General features: G+C 39.0%; 3 protein-coding genes across 3 annotated transcripts; 2 read left to right on the forward strand and 1 right to left on the reverse strand.

The window, feature by feature from the left end:
- Positions 1-649: 649 nt before the first annotated feature.
- themis2 (thymocyte selection associated family member 2) lies at positions 650-6,532 on the forward strand. Its single transcript, XM_026185360.2, has 6 exons — positions 650-808; positions 1,150-1,290; positions 1,367-1,792; positions 2,290-3,497; positions 3,758-3,872; positions 5,445-6,532. The coding sequence occupies exons 1-6, from the start codon at positions 706-708 to the stop codon at positions 5,552-5,554; spliced, it is 2,103 nt and encodes a 700-aa protein (XP_026041145.2). The 5' UTR covers positions 650-705; the 3' UTR covers positions 5,555-6,532.
- A 320-nt stretch (positions 6,533-6,852) lies between these two features.
- Positions 6,853-12,907, reverse strand: rpa2 (replication protein A2). Its single transcript, XM_026184601.2, has 9 exons — positions 12,739-12,907; positions 12,444-12,538; positions 12,003-12,104; positions 11,542-11,655; positions 11,231-11,305; positions 10,021-10,137; positions 8,987-9,124; positions 8,577-8,671; positions 6,853-7,367 (listed from the first exon to the last, which is right to left on the reverse strand). Exons 1-9 carry the CDS (start codon positions 12,749-12,751, stop codon positions 7,280-7,282), a joined length of 837 nt encoding a protein of 278 aa, XP_026040386.1. The 5' UTR covers positions 12,752-12,907; the 3' UTR covers positions 6,853-7,279.
- An 811-nt stretch (positions 12,908-13,718) lies between these two features.
- Positions 13,719-17,021, forward strand: smpdl3b (sphingomyelin phosphodiesterase acid like 3B). The gene is made up of 8 exons (XM_026184598.2): positions 13,719-14,087; positions 14,167-14,383; positions 14,556-14,653; positions 14,762-14,905; positions 15,032-15,201; positions 15,368-15,548; positions 15,701-15,834; positions 16,197-17,021. Exons 1-8 carry the CDS (start codon positions 14,000-14,002, stop codon positions 16,557-16,559), a joined length of 1,395 nt encoding a protein of 464 aa, XP_026040383.1. The 5' UTR covers positions 13,719-13,999; the 3' UTR covers positions 16,560-17,021.
- Positions 17,022-17,080: the final 59 nt, after the last annotated feature.

Here is a 17,080-nt window from a genome sequence, read left to right on the forward strand (position 1 = left end):
GTCATAGGCTTAGAAAAGCACTAAGAGCAGGAAGTGCTGAGAGAGAAAGATGACACATGGCTAAAACGAATATCACAAAGAGCCTGAAATATTAGTGAAGAAAAGGTATCAGTGTGTCCTCGCATCTGTGCTCTGAGAGTTGCTCTTTTGCATTTTTAAAGGTTATCATAGTGCATGTATTTATTTAAACCTTGCGCAATGTGTTCACACTGATTTTGGCCACACCGTTAAGTAGAGCAGCTTGACTATCAAACAAGAAAAAAGAAATATAACACGTTCACACTGCAAAATTGCAATTGCGATTTGCTCCTTTTAAAGTCTGTCATCCTCTCCCCCTTTCTCTCCCTCTCTCTCTTTCACTCTTACACACACACACCCACACACACCCAAAAAATTAAGACATATAAAAAGCTCAAAGTTAGAGTGTGGATGTTTTCTTTTATTCTTCATAGCAGGCTTTATGCTGTAATCCCCCAAAATTTAATAAAACATTCTTTTGGATACTTATTCACCATCTTCACAGCAATGAGGCTTTGCCAGATTGCTTTGTCCCCGTATGTGAATGCACAAGTTGTGCAAAGAGATCCTGTAACTTCCTCATTCACTTTTGTGGTTTTTAACTGAGAAAGCACCCCCGTTTTGTGCTGCGCTTGTCATTTGCTGCCTGCCTTCATTTTTGGTTGCACACACTCAGAGGCAGCAGTGATGGCAGGCGCCACTGCTTTGCCACTTCAGGAATTCATCGCGTCATTGGACGATACCTGTCTGCCAAAACTTTTGCAAGTTTGCTCTGGAGTATATTTCCAAGGTAGTTTTTTATTATTATTATTATTACTTTTCCTCAGTGAGATGGCGTATACAGAAGGACAGCACTTACGAGATTATAGATTACTTCATTGCTGTGCGCTTCTCTGTGTTGTGTCTGTCTTTCATAAATTCAAAGTTACAATCTAGTGTACATTCCTTTTACATTTTGTACATTTTTAACCCTAAATTAGACGTTATTATATATAAAAAGAACAGTGAGCATTTGTTGTATTGCTCATGGCTCGCAACTGGAAACAATTCCCATTAGAGTGTATGCGTTCATGTGCTAGTTAAGAAATCATAATCATTTTTGTTCCTTCAGTTTCTTGTTTTCCATTCCAGGTTCTATATATGAAATTTCTGGGAGTGAAGTGTGCTTTTCCACTGGGGATCTAATAAAGGTCACTAAAATTGAGCTCCTATCAGTTTCCTGTCAAGACGTAGCAAACAATGAAACATTTGAGCTGCCTATCAGCCACACAGGTTGGTCTAGAGAAATTCTTGTAAGAATGGTTAAATCTATTTTGTAGAACTACAATGACTTTTCTTTTCTTCTCAGGCTTGTTCAGGGTCGTGCCAGAGGAGATGCCATACAGTACGGTAGAGGAGATGGTCAGCATGAGGCCGGTAGGCCTCGACTCCTCTCTTCCCTTCACTTTCTCCAGCCACTCCAAGATGACCATTGGCAATTTAGCACTGGGAGCTGGGACAGCTTTGACTGTGCTCTCTGTTGAGAAGCACAAGGATCAAGAGGATCAAGTCCGCTGCCTTATTCGAGGACAACAAGAAGCCTCAGCTGAAGTGTGCATCCCTGTTTCTTTCCGAGGGGAGTTCTATGAGTGTGAGAGTGAGGAGCGCTTTACCCTGCGGGAGATCATGTCCTCGTCGTCCCTGCGTAGCCGAAGGTTTCGCTTTGTCAATGCTACCAAGTGTGATCGGCCTCTTATGCTCAGTCCAGTATACCATGTCCAGGCCGTCATGAACTGTAAGAATAACCTACTTTTTAACTATTTAACTACTATTTAACATAATGTTGATCTGGATTTGTTATTTGTGTGTGAACCCCACCGTGTGTTATGTTAATGCAAAGTTTGTGAACTTCCACTTTAACTTCCACCTTAATTGTGAAATACTTGGTTCATGACATTTTATTGTTCCTCTACATCTGTGCACATTTATGCACTACATAAACAACATTTGTGCATATTAAAATTTTACACTTGAAGCCAATGACATATAGTACATACCATGCTATAAAACAGTTAAAGTTAATGCCACCTTGAAAAACATCAGCATATCATTAAAAGCAATTAATCTATATGATGCACTGTTATGATTGCTTATGATTATATGATTGCTTATATTTGTAACCTCAATAATTTAAATTCAGAACAAAAAAAAGCATAGTTCACCTGTACTGCACTCATACCAAAGTTAAATATACCTAATATGCATGACTGCCTTCCTCTCTTTTGTCTACAGTGAGGAAGAATGTGGTGAAGTTTCCATCCAGCTTAGAAGTGGATGTGGTCGATGTCACCGAGCTGTGTAAAGATGTGCATTTTATTGTACCCCTTTCTCTGAGTGAAGTCCACTCTGAGCCGAATAAATCATTCCCTGGAGTGGTGGAGATCATCGAAGACCCAGAGACGCGCTCCCTGTTCAAGTGCAGCTGGCTACCGGAGCTTCGCAAGAATGAGCACCTGATTTTTCACAAAAAAGGAACCTCGCCCATGATTTTATTATCCACTTTGAAAAGCAGGAAAACACCGCAGTACTTCCTGGTGTCTCAGCAATATGGTGGACGTTTCCGGAGACGGCCAAGAGAGTTTAATTCAGTATACGAGCTGTACGTTGCTTCAATCCACGCACCAGGTCTGAAGGTCAGCGTAACAAGGAACTGTGAGGAAGTGGAAGAGGAGGGACTCCCTGCCCTCAGTGTGGGGGAACAGCTTGAGGTTGTGCGCTGCGATAGGATGGTTTTACCCTGTGAAGGCAAAGCAGGACAGAAGCAGTCGGTAGAGGCTCTTTTGTGTTATCGCCTTCAAGAGTCGGACGATGATGATGATGATGATGATGATGATGAGGATCAGGTGAAAAGGGAGGATGAAAAGGAAGAGATTATTATGCCTCTTTACATGGAGGGCCACTTTGTGGAAGTACTCAGTGACAACAGGAAGTACAAACTCAGTGACTTGGGGAAGGAGTTTAGCTTGCCTCTGGATGTTAAAGTGGTGGGCCGTGATACAGAACTCGAGAAGGATCCCCTCTATGGGTTCTCATGTCTCAGAATAGAGGCAGCTATGTTGGAACCCACCATTCAGGCAAGCTTTGTACACAAGCCAGAGTACTGTTTCGAGATCCCAACGCAGTGGCTCTCAATGTCTGTCTATTTTACTACAGACCCCCTCCCATGGCCCAAAGATCAACCCCCCACGTGTCAAGTGGAAAGAGTTACCGAAGTTGCAGACACATTCTTTTATGAGTTTCGCAAACGTGGTAACTCAGATGCGGAGCCGCCACCTCGACCACCAAAGCGAAACATGTCATTTTCGGCACCTCCCAAAAAAACAAAGAAATCAAAGAAGGCAAACAAATCCAAACATCAAGGAGACAAAAGCGTCCCAACCAAACAGTTCAGCGACTTGACTTTGAATAATAAAAAGAGGCCCCCCGCCCCACCACCTCCCGTGAGTGACTCTTTTCATGCTTGTATAACATTTTCGAAAGCTATTATTATAAAGGCTAAAGCTCAGCTTAGGTTGTCTAGATTTTCTTGTCACGTCAGGTTTCTCTTGAAACCCCACTACGGTGAAACTAATATACAGATTCTCATAATGTGACTTTCAGGAAATGAACTAAGCAAAAATAACAAATTGGTGCTTCCACTTTTTTCCTGTGGTAAATACGCCATGCATGTAATAAAACAGAAGTTTCCTCTTTTGTGCAGGCTAATGAAGATGAGCCCCCACCACTTGTGCCCCGAAAGTTCTCAGCGGCTGACCAAACCATAGGCAAGGCTCTGCCAAACACTTATGTACAAATGAAGGAGTCTGCTAAAACAGGTGGGGCTCTGTCTGATATAATGTTTTAAGAGAGCCACCGATTTGTCTCTTGCAAAACTTATAGTGCAGCTGCTGGACTAGTAAAGCATTCTCTATGTTTATATTAAAGCAGTGTTTGCAGGACAACCTCTAAATTTGAGACATTTTCACCATGGGAAAGAGTTTATATACTGTAGGGTTTATATAAAGACCCCAAAAAGTTGAGAATACTGGCAGACTTTGGCTTCCCTCTACATCTCTAAGACAAATGTGAGCGTGACTGTTCACAGAGCCACAGAGAATTCACAAAGTCATCAAGACCACTAAAAGCACATAGAGTAACATTTTTTCTGCCATAACGCACAGAACTAAACTTAAAGTAAATGAATATGAAGAAGGGTTAAAAATCAGCTTCACCTGCACTATATACACAAAAGTACTGGTCAATACATTTTTCATATTTGAATTCAAAGGGTTTTAGTCCCATTTCAGCAGCTGTATAAAATCAAGCATCTTGCCATGCAGTCTGCCTTTGCAAACATCTGATAAAGGATGGTTTGTTCTAAAGAGCTCGTGTCAATAGATAGATAGTCCACCATCCGCTGTAACATATAGCTGAAAAGTGGAAGCGTCTTAGAACCACAACAGCTCAGCCATGAAGTAGCAGACCGTGTAAAGTTACAGAGCGGGGTTGCCAAGTGCCGAGGTGCACAGTGCGTAAAAGTTGCCAAACATCTGTAACGTCAGTAACTGCAGCGTTCCAAACCTCCTTTGGCATTAACATCAGCACAAAAACTGTGTGCGTGGAGCTTCAAGGCATGGGTTTTCATGGCTGAGCAGCTCCTGTAGCTGTAATGTGCAGGTGACCCAGTACTTGTATCCACGTAGTCTACAAATACACAAAACCAAACAGTGAACATGAACTGAATAGTAATGAAAAACATATCAATGTCTTATTGTCTCAGTAATGTGTAATTTATATGTAAAAAACACATACGTAAGTATATTCAATTAAAAGTATGTGCATATGCATATGTAAATATACAAATTACCTAATGTATTAATAATGCATTAGATGCATTAAATGCAAATAATAAGAATTTAGCCGTGTTTATCACACCATGTTTATCGTCCATTAACCATAGACGCAAACTTACACAATAACCACAGACCGTAAACAGCATGTGCAGATTGAGAAAGTCTATGGTTTTGGGAGACTTCATCATTTCTAATATATTCATGCTTTTATTTACTTACTATTACTCTTCGTCACTTAACAAAATCCACAATGACGCCTTAATTCCAAGTGTGTTCCTGTATAAGATTCAACCCATCACCCAATAGTATCTCAGGAGACATTCTTCCTATAGAAGCGAAATGTGTTTAGTCATTTCGATTGGCTTGCATCAGGAAGTGAAGTGAAAACCTGTGATAGGTGGTGTATGTGATGGGTGGTGCATAAATGTTTGGTGGTGCATAAATCGCATGTTTTCTGAAAGGAAGACATTCGGCGGCACATTTGATAAATGACAGTTAGGATGAATATAAGAATATTGTGAAATATAGTATTACTAACAATAATCTTTCCACCAGGGAGTGTGCCTGAGGATGAAAATGGGGACAGTGACCATGACTATGAAACTGTGGATGACACTTTGGCTGTTATGATGAAGAAAGCACAAGAAAATGTTATGTACTACTAAAGGAAATATCTTCTACATCTTCTGCAACAGAGAAAAATCCTGCTCGAGCAGTGAGAACTGAACTGTTCCCTATCCTACAAGTGCTGTGCAGGGTTGGTTGACATGACATCATTCAGCTTAGCCCAGAATAAATACAAACTTGGTGGTGTTTTCACATCTGTTTTCTCACGTGGTCAGCAAAATTTCTTTTTACCTCATAACTTTATGCCCAGAACTATACTTCACTGTTTTCAGTAATCGTGTATTCAAACTTTGAACACATACCACTCTTGTAGTTCAAACACTTTTTATTGTACACAAACTTGTTTAGAAATTGTTGATTTAACCATGTAGTAATTGAGGCTATGTCTTTCAGCTTTGTGTACAGGTCCGTATTTATATTGTGAGGTACTAAGTAGCTAGTTACTGTATATAATGCCTTCTTTTGCATAGTTACAGCAACAAACTATAGGATAATATGCAGTCGAACATAACACCATAAATTACAGCCTTTAAAATTACCAGTGTTAAATCAATAACTTCTCTCAAAAATGCATATTAATAAGCTTCAAACTGGCTTCAATGGATTGTATTCTGTTGCACAAGTATACAACATATGTGTATGTCAAACTCCTACTGCATAGATGCAAACTCTAAAGAGAAATAGCTCACCCCACTCATTGATGGAAGGCATTTGTCTAAACCGCAACATTGTAACGCTGCAGCACCGGTAGCAGAAGCCGTCCCTCTAACCACATCAAACTATTTATCTGTGAACAGAAATGTATTTGCCTTTTTTTTTTTTTTTTGCAAATTAACTCCAAGGAGGAGTAGAAACATTTTCACTGAAAATGAAAGTATGTTTTGCATCTTTGTTAACCGATGGACAATCCATTTTGTGCCATTTTTCTTTGAAAGATTATTTCCACTGCATGTAAATGTGTGGTTGATTTCAATTTTCTATTAGACATTATCATAAAGTATGATTTCTATATGAAACTGGACCTATGTGGTTTATTCCAACTTTGTAAAACTTTAAATAAGATCTTATATTATCTATAAGAATGTGTGTGAAACTCTAAGATAAGTGTTAAAGTCAGCTTGTGGTTTTACAGCTAGATGTGTGAAAGCAAATGTGAATTACGCATGTTAGTTTTTCTAAAATGCAAAAAAACAAAATCCCCACCCTGATAGACACAGAATAATATATAGATATATATACACGTGTGTGTATACTAATGTATCATATATTTACACACACGCCTATACCAGAAAAAGGGGCTTATACAACTTGATAAACTGAACCAACAGAACAAAAATACATTTTGAATAATCAATTTATTTTGGCAAAACTAAATTACATAGACAAAAAAAAAGTTGGATTACTTATGTTCCAAATCTTTAAAAAGAAAGAAAGAAAGATGTTTTACAGAAGAAGAAAGATACATAAACAGAAAGAAAGTAGTAACTGCCAACAATAATCTGAGTGACAGAAACTTTTTCGGGCGAAATGGCTGAAGCAACATCAGGAATACAGGATGTGTAAACCTTGAGTTTCACCATTTGTAAACCACGTGTTCTTCAACAAACATAGACCACAGTGCCGACAGACTTGCAGCATTTCGCACAGCTCTGTGGCATTATAGACTCAGGGAGGTTGTTACTTATGTGATAGCTTTCGGTAATAAATGATGTACCAATTATTTCAAATACGTAACCCCACTGATGGTAACAAGATGAATTAGTCTAGTCATCACTGTCAGTTGATTTGTAGTGATCTTCGTCGATGGTGGAAAAGATATGACCTTCGTTGCTAAGGAACTCCACAGCTTGTCTGTTAAAGCAAAAGGAAACAGCATTTTAGAAGTGCTAAAAATCAAATTAAAAAAAATCCGAAGGGTTACCATAATAATTTCATGGTATTATTATTAATAATACCATGAAATAAAATATTTGTGAACTGAGTACCAAGTAGACAAATCATTTCCTGTACACTAAAGGAAAATCTCTTTAAAAAAATACAATAAAAGCATAAAATCTAATATAAAATTATATATTAGATTTTTTTCTTTTATTGTATCTTTTTCACTCTGGTACAGTTTCAGAAAACAAAGCAAAACTACCAAATTAGCATGCAGTGGGTGTTTCACTCGGGTCATTCTAAAGTCTTGGACATACACTTCCTGTAGTTTGCATAACGTATGTACTGCTAACACCAAAAGGGTGTAACTGCATTTTTCTATTATTATTATTATTTTTTAAACTGAGGTTGTACTGTCCCTGCTCAAATTTTGCATAGTGGGATGCACCAAAAGAAAGTAACTGAGAGCAAAGTTTTTATAAACTGACCCAAACAAAGTCCTTCAAGACCACATTGTCTTGAAGGACAAAGACAATGTGGTCTTGATCCGTAATAAGATAAGGAGGAAACTTTGTTATCTTGACATTCACCATCCCTTAATAAAGCTACCGTACTTTTATCAAGAAGTCAAACTAAAGCATTCAGCTTGTCCTTTAAAGCTGAATGCTTTAATGCTCTAATGTTTTAGAGCATTAAAGCAGCTTGCTAGAACACATCTAAAGTTAACTCTCCATCACAAATAATGTGTTAACTCTTGACTTGTAAAAAACAACAACAAAAAAGAACACTTTAGCCACTACAGGCCTTCTCTCTTGGTTTCAGTTTGTTTAACAGCGTTGTACCTCCAGTGACTGTGTTGTTCAGACCAAGTCCATTTTGCAGATAAAGGGTTGAGAGTTTAAATTGTGGGAATTCATTTTGTAGTGAAACTTTGTTGCAAAATCTCTTTGCTATTTGGAAAAAATGTATGTTGTAATTTTGTGTGAGCTTCTCTCTCTTTGAAACCATCCTTTTTATGACGGTACAAACCCAACGTAAAAAGTAAAATAATAATTTGAACGTCATTTAAGTGGATGCAGCTTAGTTTGCCTCTTGGTCTGTTTCAGTGTATGTAAGGGCTTTTCTACTTTTCCAACAGTCAAAAAGTAACATTTTATATTGTTTTATCACTTTAAAACTTACTTGATCACAGCAATACTCATGCTGCCGAGTCTCTTCTTTAGTTCTTGAATGCTAATACCCTGCGGTTCTGGACAGCTTCTTATCAAACACAGCACCTTGAGAGAGAAAAGTCGACAGGGTAAGCAAGCTGACACACACTGCTAAAAGAAGCTATGTTCCAGTCTACTGACTTCTTTTTCTGAAAATGTTTTTTATAAAACAACAAATCTTTGATGCAGTTCACACAAAGAAGTCGAAGACAGGATGTAAGAGTCAACAATCACTGTTTGGGTTTACATAAATAAACGGGTGTAATAGCTGTTCTTTTCAGCATTCAGATACAGTGCCCCTTCATTTCTCACCACAGCTTATCTATGATAGTTAAGAACTGTGAATTTCTTGTTACCGCTGTCTGATTTATTTAGGCTCACCTGATTCTGGTTTGCACTTAACCCATTGTTGGTCATGTCGTTGGCACCTGCATAGCCTCCTGCATTCCCATCCATGCCTCCCATGGTGGGTCGTGACATGGGCATGGCACTACTGCTCATTCCTCCTCCGGCAGCCGACTGAAAGAGAATGAAATTGCACGTTTTCAACATTATACATAGATTTGATAAAGGATACAGAACAACCTTCAGAGACAGATATGTAAAAGTATGACACTGAAAATGTGATTACGACCGCCTGATACACATTCATCAAAAAAAAAAAAAAAAAAACCATGCATCTCAAACGGAAAGGTACCCCTGGCTATTATTAGCCAATCCATTTATAACAGGCTGTTGGTCAATTTCATAAATAAATATAGAGCACTTAAAACAAGTGTTAAGCCTATTTGGTGGCAGTAACAGTCTGAGTTTGACCTCACGGGTTCCGGCAGTCTACAGAGTATTAGAGGGATTGATGAGCGTTAAAGCCATGTATACTGAAGCAGACTATGCCCTTTATGGAACATAGGATACAAAAAGTAAATTTGCAGCGCTGCAGAAGCAATAGTTATCTAGAAAGCTTAATTTTTATTATGTCATTACTCAGTTTCACTTCTAATGTGTTTCTATATTGACTGCAAATCATTTTTTAAGCCATTTAAAACAAAACAATCATTCTGTACGACCTCTAATGTGTTTAAAATCATCTCTCAAAGCTGTTAGAATTATGGTTTTAATACATAAAACAAAAAGAAAAAAAATAGCCAGGCTGTAGAAGTCAGATAAGGTGTTGACTGGGCTTGGATATTTATACCCATTCACTGAAATCATGTGTGTCTGTGGGAGCTCACTCTCACACTTAGCACAAACACAACTAAAAGATGTGACAACGCTGTACTGTTTCTTAGCAATCTGGCAAACAAACTAAGCAATCTTTAACAGAAGTGGTATTCATAGAACCGATCTCAACTTCCCTTTTTCACTTGTTTAGCCACCATTAAAGGCTGTGAAGGTATAAGCACAAGATTTCTCACCATAGTTTGAGGCTTGCTGAGTGCCATGTGTGCTTGGACAACCTCTAACATATGAGAGGTGATTTCATTCATATCCTCCAGGGGCCTGACGCTGAATGCCACAACAGACCTGTGGTTCTAAGAAAGGAAGGCACAAAAAAATAGACACGCCACCATGAATTCAGAGAGGAATTAAAGCGAGCAACATCCACTTCAAGTATTTCAAGTGATGAAACAAATCTATGTTGGTAAAGGTGTAAAAGCCTTCTTAAGTGGAGCTCAAGTGTAATTTAGACACATGTTAGACACATGTCTCACACACACACACAAAGGTTAATAAATGTTTAAATGTGAACAAGATTAAATATGACATTGTCAAAAATGTTTGTGCATTGAGAAATCATACAGCCGCTTGAAAATTTTACACTGTCATGTTGCCTTTCAATGAAATCATGATGCAAGTCATAAGTTCCTACTTGATTCTGGGTACTGTGCAAATGTTGTTAGCATTTACTTTAAATGAACCATTTCCAATTGATTCACAGTCTGTTTGTGTGTGTGTGTGTGTGTGTGTGTGTGTGTGTGTGTGTGTGTGTGTGTGTGTGTGTGTGTGTGTGTGTGTGCGCGCGCGTGGTTATCCGCACGCAAATATATTCTTTTTTTTTTTTTTATTTAATTTTACAATAAACCTCACTGATAAATAACTAACTCAGCAATATCAGCTGCTGGCGAGTCTCATCCAGTTGTTGGAACTCCAGCTGGCTGTTAGGTCTCGTTCTGCTCTTTAGGTCTCACTGGAGCAGCACATGAGCCATTACTCCACCAGCTGCAGTTAACAATAGGGCAGGAATCAGTCTGGCTGCGGGAAGCAGCTGATTGACTTTGAAGAATGCCACAACACCAACCACCAAGTAAGCTAGTAGAGCAGGGCCTCAAGTGCCGGTGTCCTGCAGGTTTTAGATATGACCCTGGGTCAACACACCTGAATCAAATGATTAGTTCATTACCAGGCCTCTGGAGAACTTCAAGACATGTTGAGGAGGCAATTTAACCATTTAAATCAGCTGTGTTGGATCAAGGACACATCTAAAACCTGCAGGATGTGTCCTCTCTGGAGGACATATCCTGGGGCCTGGAGTTGGACACCCCTGTAGTAGACGGTGGATGGGGTTTGATAGCAACCACACTTTTAAACTAATAAGCGGTCATAGGTGGCAGATATTAAACTCACCTGAAAAGAGCGCAGATTTCCAGATACTTTGACATATGTTCCTGGGGGAAGGACAGTGCTGTCCACACTTTGGTCCTGTATAAATAAAAAGCACATACTTGATCCTTTTCATCCAATTCCAGTTAATTTTCCTTAGGATTTGTGTTACTACTGCCCTTTCCTCTTGGCCTTCTACTTAAAGAAATGTAATGCTAAACAGATATTATAGTATAGTAGCTTTCTCACTATGTAATGGAGTTTATATACACATAATTACCTCATGTTTCAATACAGACTGAGCTTGCAGCAGAGCTGTGATGGTGGATACTTACCTCTGTGTCTACCCATTGCTTCACATCCATGGGAGCGCCTGTCATGTCATCAACCTTGTACTGGATGTTGGTCATGGATTTATCTGTGCTTCTGATGACCCCCACAATGGTGACCTATGACACAGAACACAATTATTATGAAATCTGGAAATATTAGAATAGTTATTACGTCCATGTTGCAAAATGTTGTAACATAAAATGATTTAAAATTCTGCATTTGGTCTGACTGTTAGATAGATGTTTATTTATTTAAAAGGATTTTTAAAAAAGTACAATCAACATAGATGGATATTCAACATAATTTCTGTAAACAAAAGTAACTTGTATTTAAAAGGGAGTGTAACGTTGCTGTTGTTCAACTGCAGAAGTAAAAAAAAACCTGTATTACAGAGTACCAAACTAATGCTATTAAGAGATGAAAAAGTAACTGGTTAGTGAACTAACTGAATGGTTTGGCTCACCTGGGCAACATCCACATCTCCTACTCTGAATGACTCATCGGCTTGGGAAGCAGACATTAGCTGAGACACTGTGCAGGGGATTATTTGGTTGGCACGTGTTCTCTGCAAAGACCCAAACACAAATGGGTTGACCTGTCAATTTGTGCTTCCATCACTATACAGAAGTCAACATGTGTACAAAGAGGGGATATCTCACTTGGCAAATGAAGGTATAAGATAAGACTTTATTGATCCCACAACGGGGAAATATTTGCGTCACCTCAGCTCAGGTACAGATATCAGAAGGAAATACAAATAAGCACAATCAATGAAAAAAAGTAAGATAATAAAAGTAATAAAAGTATGGTGTTGCTGGTTTTCAGCACAATTTTTACAGATTTATGTCTGTGTCAAGTCTTTAGTGAATTATTCCGACTTTTAAGTGTAGATATAAGTACAGACCCCCTTTTTCTCTCCCCCCTGGGATAAGGCAGGTGATGCAAATCCTCCTGGAGACTGAGTGTAGCCCCCAGCCATACTGGACTCACTGTACCCTCCTGAAAATGTATAAAGAGGTAAACAACTGTGTCACCGAAATCGTTTATTAAACATGATCTTCATTTGACCCACCTTCACTCACATTCAACACACAATAACAAAGACGTCTGTAGTCAAGCTAACGTGGACCGAAACAACACAGCGACACCGAGTCCATATGGCTGCTTTATAAACACAACGGTGTCGAAATACAACTCACCCTGATTCCACATGCTTCCGCTGTTTGTTTAACTTATTAAAGTAAGGCGTAAAATGTTACGTGCAGTAATGTATGTAGCCAAACGTATTTCTCTGGTCCTCTTCCTCGTTTAATCCCGCGCGCAACCTTCAATGTACAGCGCAGGCGCACAGTGGAACTCCCGCGAAATCTATGATGACGCACATCTTCTACGTCAGGTAATTCAGCCCTAATTTTTGCTTGTCAGGCTATCGTTCCCCTTCCAGCGCCAAGACTGACCAATGCAAAAGCACAAACTCTGGTCCCAAACCACTGTTTAACATGTACTAACATTATTATTATCATTATTATTATTATTATTATTTGCTATATTACTTAATGAAGCTGTCCATGGCCTGGGAGTTACGTCTGCCTGAAAGAGAAACATCAGGGAATGATTTTGAAAGAGTCCTAAGGTTGCTTTCATGAACTTCCCGAAGCACTACGTGCTCACGCGCGGTTTTGCGGCTTTGCAATTGCCATAATAAATCATTTCCAAAGAACATTTGCAAACCCATAGCTGTGTTTATCAAAAACAGACAGATATTGCAAAATTTCCAACGATGATTAAAAACGCCCCTTTACTGTAAAAAGAAATAAGCGAAACAAATAATAACAAAACCAAAACAAAGCAAAACATTTTTTATTTGCATCATCAGCTTGAGAAACAGATTCTCCACAGTTATAACAGCGTCGATTTGGGGAAACACGAGTATCACGCGAGGGCACCATGAATAAAATCCTTTTGTATTTAGTGAAATATTACAGTGTAACAGCGAAAACATTCGCACGTAGATGTGTTTTAATATACTGTGTCTATATACTCCTGCTATGAATGTATGTATATTTATTGGATTCTTAAACAGCGCATGCCCAAATAAGGTAACTGTAAAAGGTGGTCTACTAAATTTAAATTTAGTCCACATAAAAATAGTCTAGGCGTAGTCTACAAGCAGGAATTCGACTCTCAAATAGCTTCACAGATATATGGATATATATAGAGAGCTTTTTTCAGCCGAAGCTTTTTATTGTCTTTAGATTTATTTTGATACTTATTTTTATTTATTTAATTGTATGCAGGCTAAAATGTAGTCTTGCATCATTACTGATAGCGAAGTATCCCCTGCACATAGGGATCCAAACACCTTTAAGCCTCAGATGCGTCATGACCAGTCATCTTATCATGATTTCGCCTTTATAGACTTACGGCATACCTTTTAAACCAGGTCTTGATTTTTGTCGGATGTTTCTTCCTCTCAAAGGCTTCGACATGTCGGCAGTAAGGCTGCTTCTGTCTTGCTTTCTTTTTAAAGAGGCTTTTGCGCTCTCGGGTAAGCATCAGATAAATCAAGTGTATATCTTAATCTCGGGATAACTTACTGGATGCCATTACGCATCGTTCTTACACAGGGAACTTTTGGCACATCACGGATCTCCACTGGGACCCAACGTACAAACTGAGCAACAACAATCCTGCACTGGTGTGCGCATCCAGTGGCAAACGACCTGCAGCCAATGCTGGTAAATTTGGAGACTATGTTTGTGACTCGCCATGGCACCTGATCAACTCTTCTGTTTATGCAATGAAGAGTATTCTACCAAACCCGGACTTCATCGTATGGACTGGGTATGTTACTTTTTTTTTAATGAATATTGCAGGACAGTGCTAGTCTTAAGACTATATCTGGGGAAATAAATGCTTGTTTGCCTTTACAGTCATGATATTTTCAGATTAGTATTTGGTATTGACATGTTTGACTGCAATTAATCCTGAAACAATCTGCTGTGTTACTTCTCAGTGATGACACTCCACATGTTGATAATAAAGATCTGGGAGAAGACGCAGTGCTCAACATTATCAACAACCTCACTGACATCATAAATCGAGTGTTTCCAAGTAATTACAAAATCAGGCGGAAACATGCAAGGTCAACACATATGATAGTGTTTTAGCGTTGGCTGCTTCTAATAAATAATGTCTTTTATACATTATTGTCTTGTTTAGACACTAAAGTGTACTCAGCCCTGGGGAACCATGATTACCACCCGAAGAGTCAGCTTCCTGCAGCCCCAAGCTCTATGTATGACCGAATAGCAGAAATGTGGCAAGGCTGGTTGGATCCAAAGTCAAAAGAAACATTTAAAAAAGGTGAAGAAGGCTTTCTCTAATAGTTACAAATATATGTGCAATTACTTTCCAAAGAATGAATACATCAGCTTATGATGCACAGGAAAAATTTAAACACACATTATCTGGGATGTTCCTCTTGCACAGGTGGATACTACACAGAAAAGCTCATGAATCAGACTGGTTTCAGGATGCTGGTCCTTAACACCAATCTCTACTATGATCAGAACAAGCTGACCACGAACATGGATGACCCAGCGGACCAGTTTAGTTGGTCAGATCAGATTCTTACAGAGGCAACCAACAACAAAGAGAAGGCAAAGCATCTCATCTTGTTCATGGATGTTTGGATGTTAGGGACTAGAGCTCAGTAAAAGATGGAGTTTGTAATGAATACAATCCCTGTATAAGCAATTGCCCCTCCAAAAAAGAGATTTGGTCCTGATTGGATTTTAGTTAACTCTGTATTGTTTGGTTTATCAGGTTTACATCATTGGCCACGTTCCTCCAGGTTTCTTCGAGAAGAAAAGAAGTAAACCATGGTTTACACCAAAGTTCAACCGGCGATATTTGGATTTAATTGAGAAGCATCATTCTGTCATTAAAGGCCAGTTCTTTGGCCATCATCACACTGATAGCTTCCGTATGTTCTACAACACAGAGGGTAAGCCACACTGCAGTAATAGTACTCATTTCACCTTGTATTAGTATTACCTGTTTATCACTTAGCCGGAATGCGTCTCCGATATCCAGCATTAACATTAACACACACTAATACTGTTGTTATCAGAGCTGATATCTTGTCCATTTCTACAGGTTCTCCCATTAGTACCATGTTCCTCAGCCCTGGTGTCACACCGTGGGAAACAACACTTCCTGGAGTTAAGGATGGAGCGAACAATCCTGGGATTCGTGTCTTTGAATATGACACAGAAACACTGCTAGTCAAGGCAAGTTTTGGCCTTTACAATTTTCATTAGACATTTATGTTCCTCTAGGGGTGTAGTGGTTAACACATTTGCTTGGCAAGTGAACAGTTGCTAGTTCATTATCAGCCAGATACAAAAATCCCCTTGTATTGTAGCTCCAGAAAGACCATCCGGTGTAAAACGCTGCCAAATCAAACATGTGAAACGCTCCTTGTGGCAACGGGGCAGTCAAAAGTAGCAATCAAGAGCCTAAAAATAGGCTCTTATGCAACTTATATGAATATATATTTGTATTTTAAAAGATTGTAAAACCTTCAGAAATATCTTGTAATGCTTCTATTGTTCGCTTTCTGTGTTTAAACCACATGCTTTCTTTCATGCAGGATGTGGTGACCTATTACCTGAACCTTACTCATGCTAATGTAGCCACAGGACGCTGGGAGAAAGAGTATCGCCTCACAGAGAGTTTCAGAGTACCAGATGCCTCTCCAGCCTCCATGCACGAGGTTCTAAAGCGTGTAGCTGATGACCCCCGCTACCTGCAGAAGTACTATGATTTCAACTCTGTGAACTATGACCTGAGGGATTGTGACAGCGACTGTCGTGTTGACCACGTGTGCGCAGCACGAGAGGTAGACTTTGACAGGTATGAACACTGCCTCGTTAAGGAGGGGGCAGTTTTCATCTATGGTGGCCTCCTGCCACTCATCTCCGTGGCTTTAAGTCTGGTGGTGGCCCATGAGTAATTAATTCAATACTATTTTGAACTATAACTAACTCTGAACTCAGTATGGGTTTATTGTTTCCCTAAACCAACATATAAGCTTTCTCCCTCAGAATCTATAAATATGCAATAATCTTTTGTTTCAAAATTATTAAAATCATGTCCACACGTGTATCACTGACCCATTCAGCAATGCAAACTCCCCCTCTGACTTTCTGACTGGCTGTATGACGTTCCACCTTAAAAACTGCACACTTTTAGCAGAGGAATCTGAGAATAGCTTTCTGGTGTCAACATTTGTAATGAATTTCATTCTTTAAATTATAATTCAAGAGAGACATCAAGAAGCAGGAAGTATTTGTTTTAAATGTCACTATTTAACATGTAGCGCTATAATAATGCATTTTCATACTTTCAGTTATATTACATCTATAAATGAAATGAGTCATGCTCCAGTGTGTAATTAAACTATGGAAAAATGCAACCTTTGTCTTCAGTAATCTTTGGTGTGCCCCTTGACCTTGATTTATGGGTACTGGCTGA

This window comes from Astatotilapia calliptera, chromosome 11 (assembly GCF_964374335.1).
Source record: "Astatotilapia calliptera chromosome 11, fAstCal68.1, whole genome shotgun sequence".
Taxonomy (NCBI): domain Eukaryota; kingdom Metazoa; phylum Chordata; class Actinopteri; order Cichliformes; family Cichlidae; genus Astatotilapia; species Astatotilapia calliptera.

Coding starts and splice junctions, on each gene's coding strand:
- themis2 (XM_026185360.2), top strand. CDS start 706: ATGGCAGGCGCCACTGCTTTGCCACTTCAGGAATTCATCGCGTCATTG. Junction 1,291..1,366: donor GCTGCCTATCAGCCACACAG/GTTGGTCTAGAG, acceptor TTTTCTTCTCAG/GCTTGTTCAGGGTCGTGCCA. Junction 3,498..3,757: donor CCCCCGCCCCACCACCTCCC/GTGAGTGACTCT, acceptor TCTTTTGTGCAG/GCTAATGAAGATGAGCCCCC.
- smpdl3b (XM_026184598.2), top strand. CDS start 14,000: ATGTTTCTTCCTCTCAAAGGCTTCGACATGTCGGCAGTAAGGCTGCTT. Junction 14,654..14,761: donor CATAAATCGAGTGTTTCCAA/GTAATTACAAAA, acceptor TGTCTTGTTTAG/ACACTAAAGTGTACTCAGCC. Junction 15,202..15,367: donor CAACCAACAACAAAGAGAAG/GCAAAGCATCTC, acceptor TTGGTTTATCAG/GTTTACATCATTGGCCACGT.
- rpa2 (XM_026184601.2), bottom strand. Junction 11,306..11,541: donor AGCAATGGGTAGACACAGAG/GTAAGTATCCAC, acceptor TTATTTATACAG/GACCAAAGTGTGGACAGCAC. Junction 10,138..11,230: donor GAAATCTGCGCTCTTTTCAG/GTGAGTTTAATA, acceptor TTCCTTTCTTAG/AACCACAGGTCTGTTGTGGC.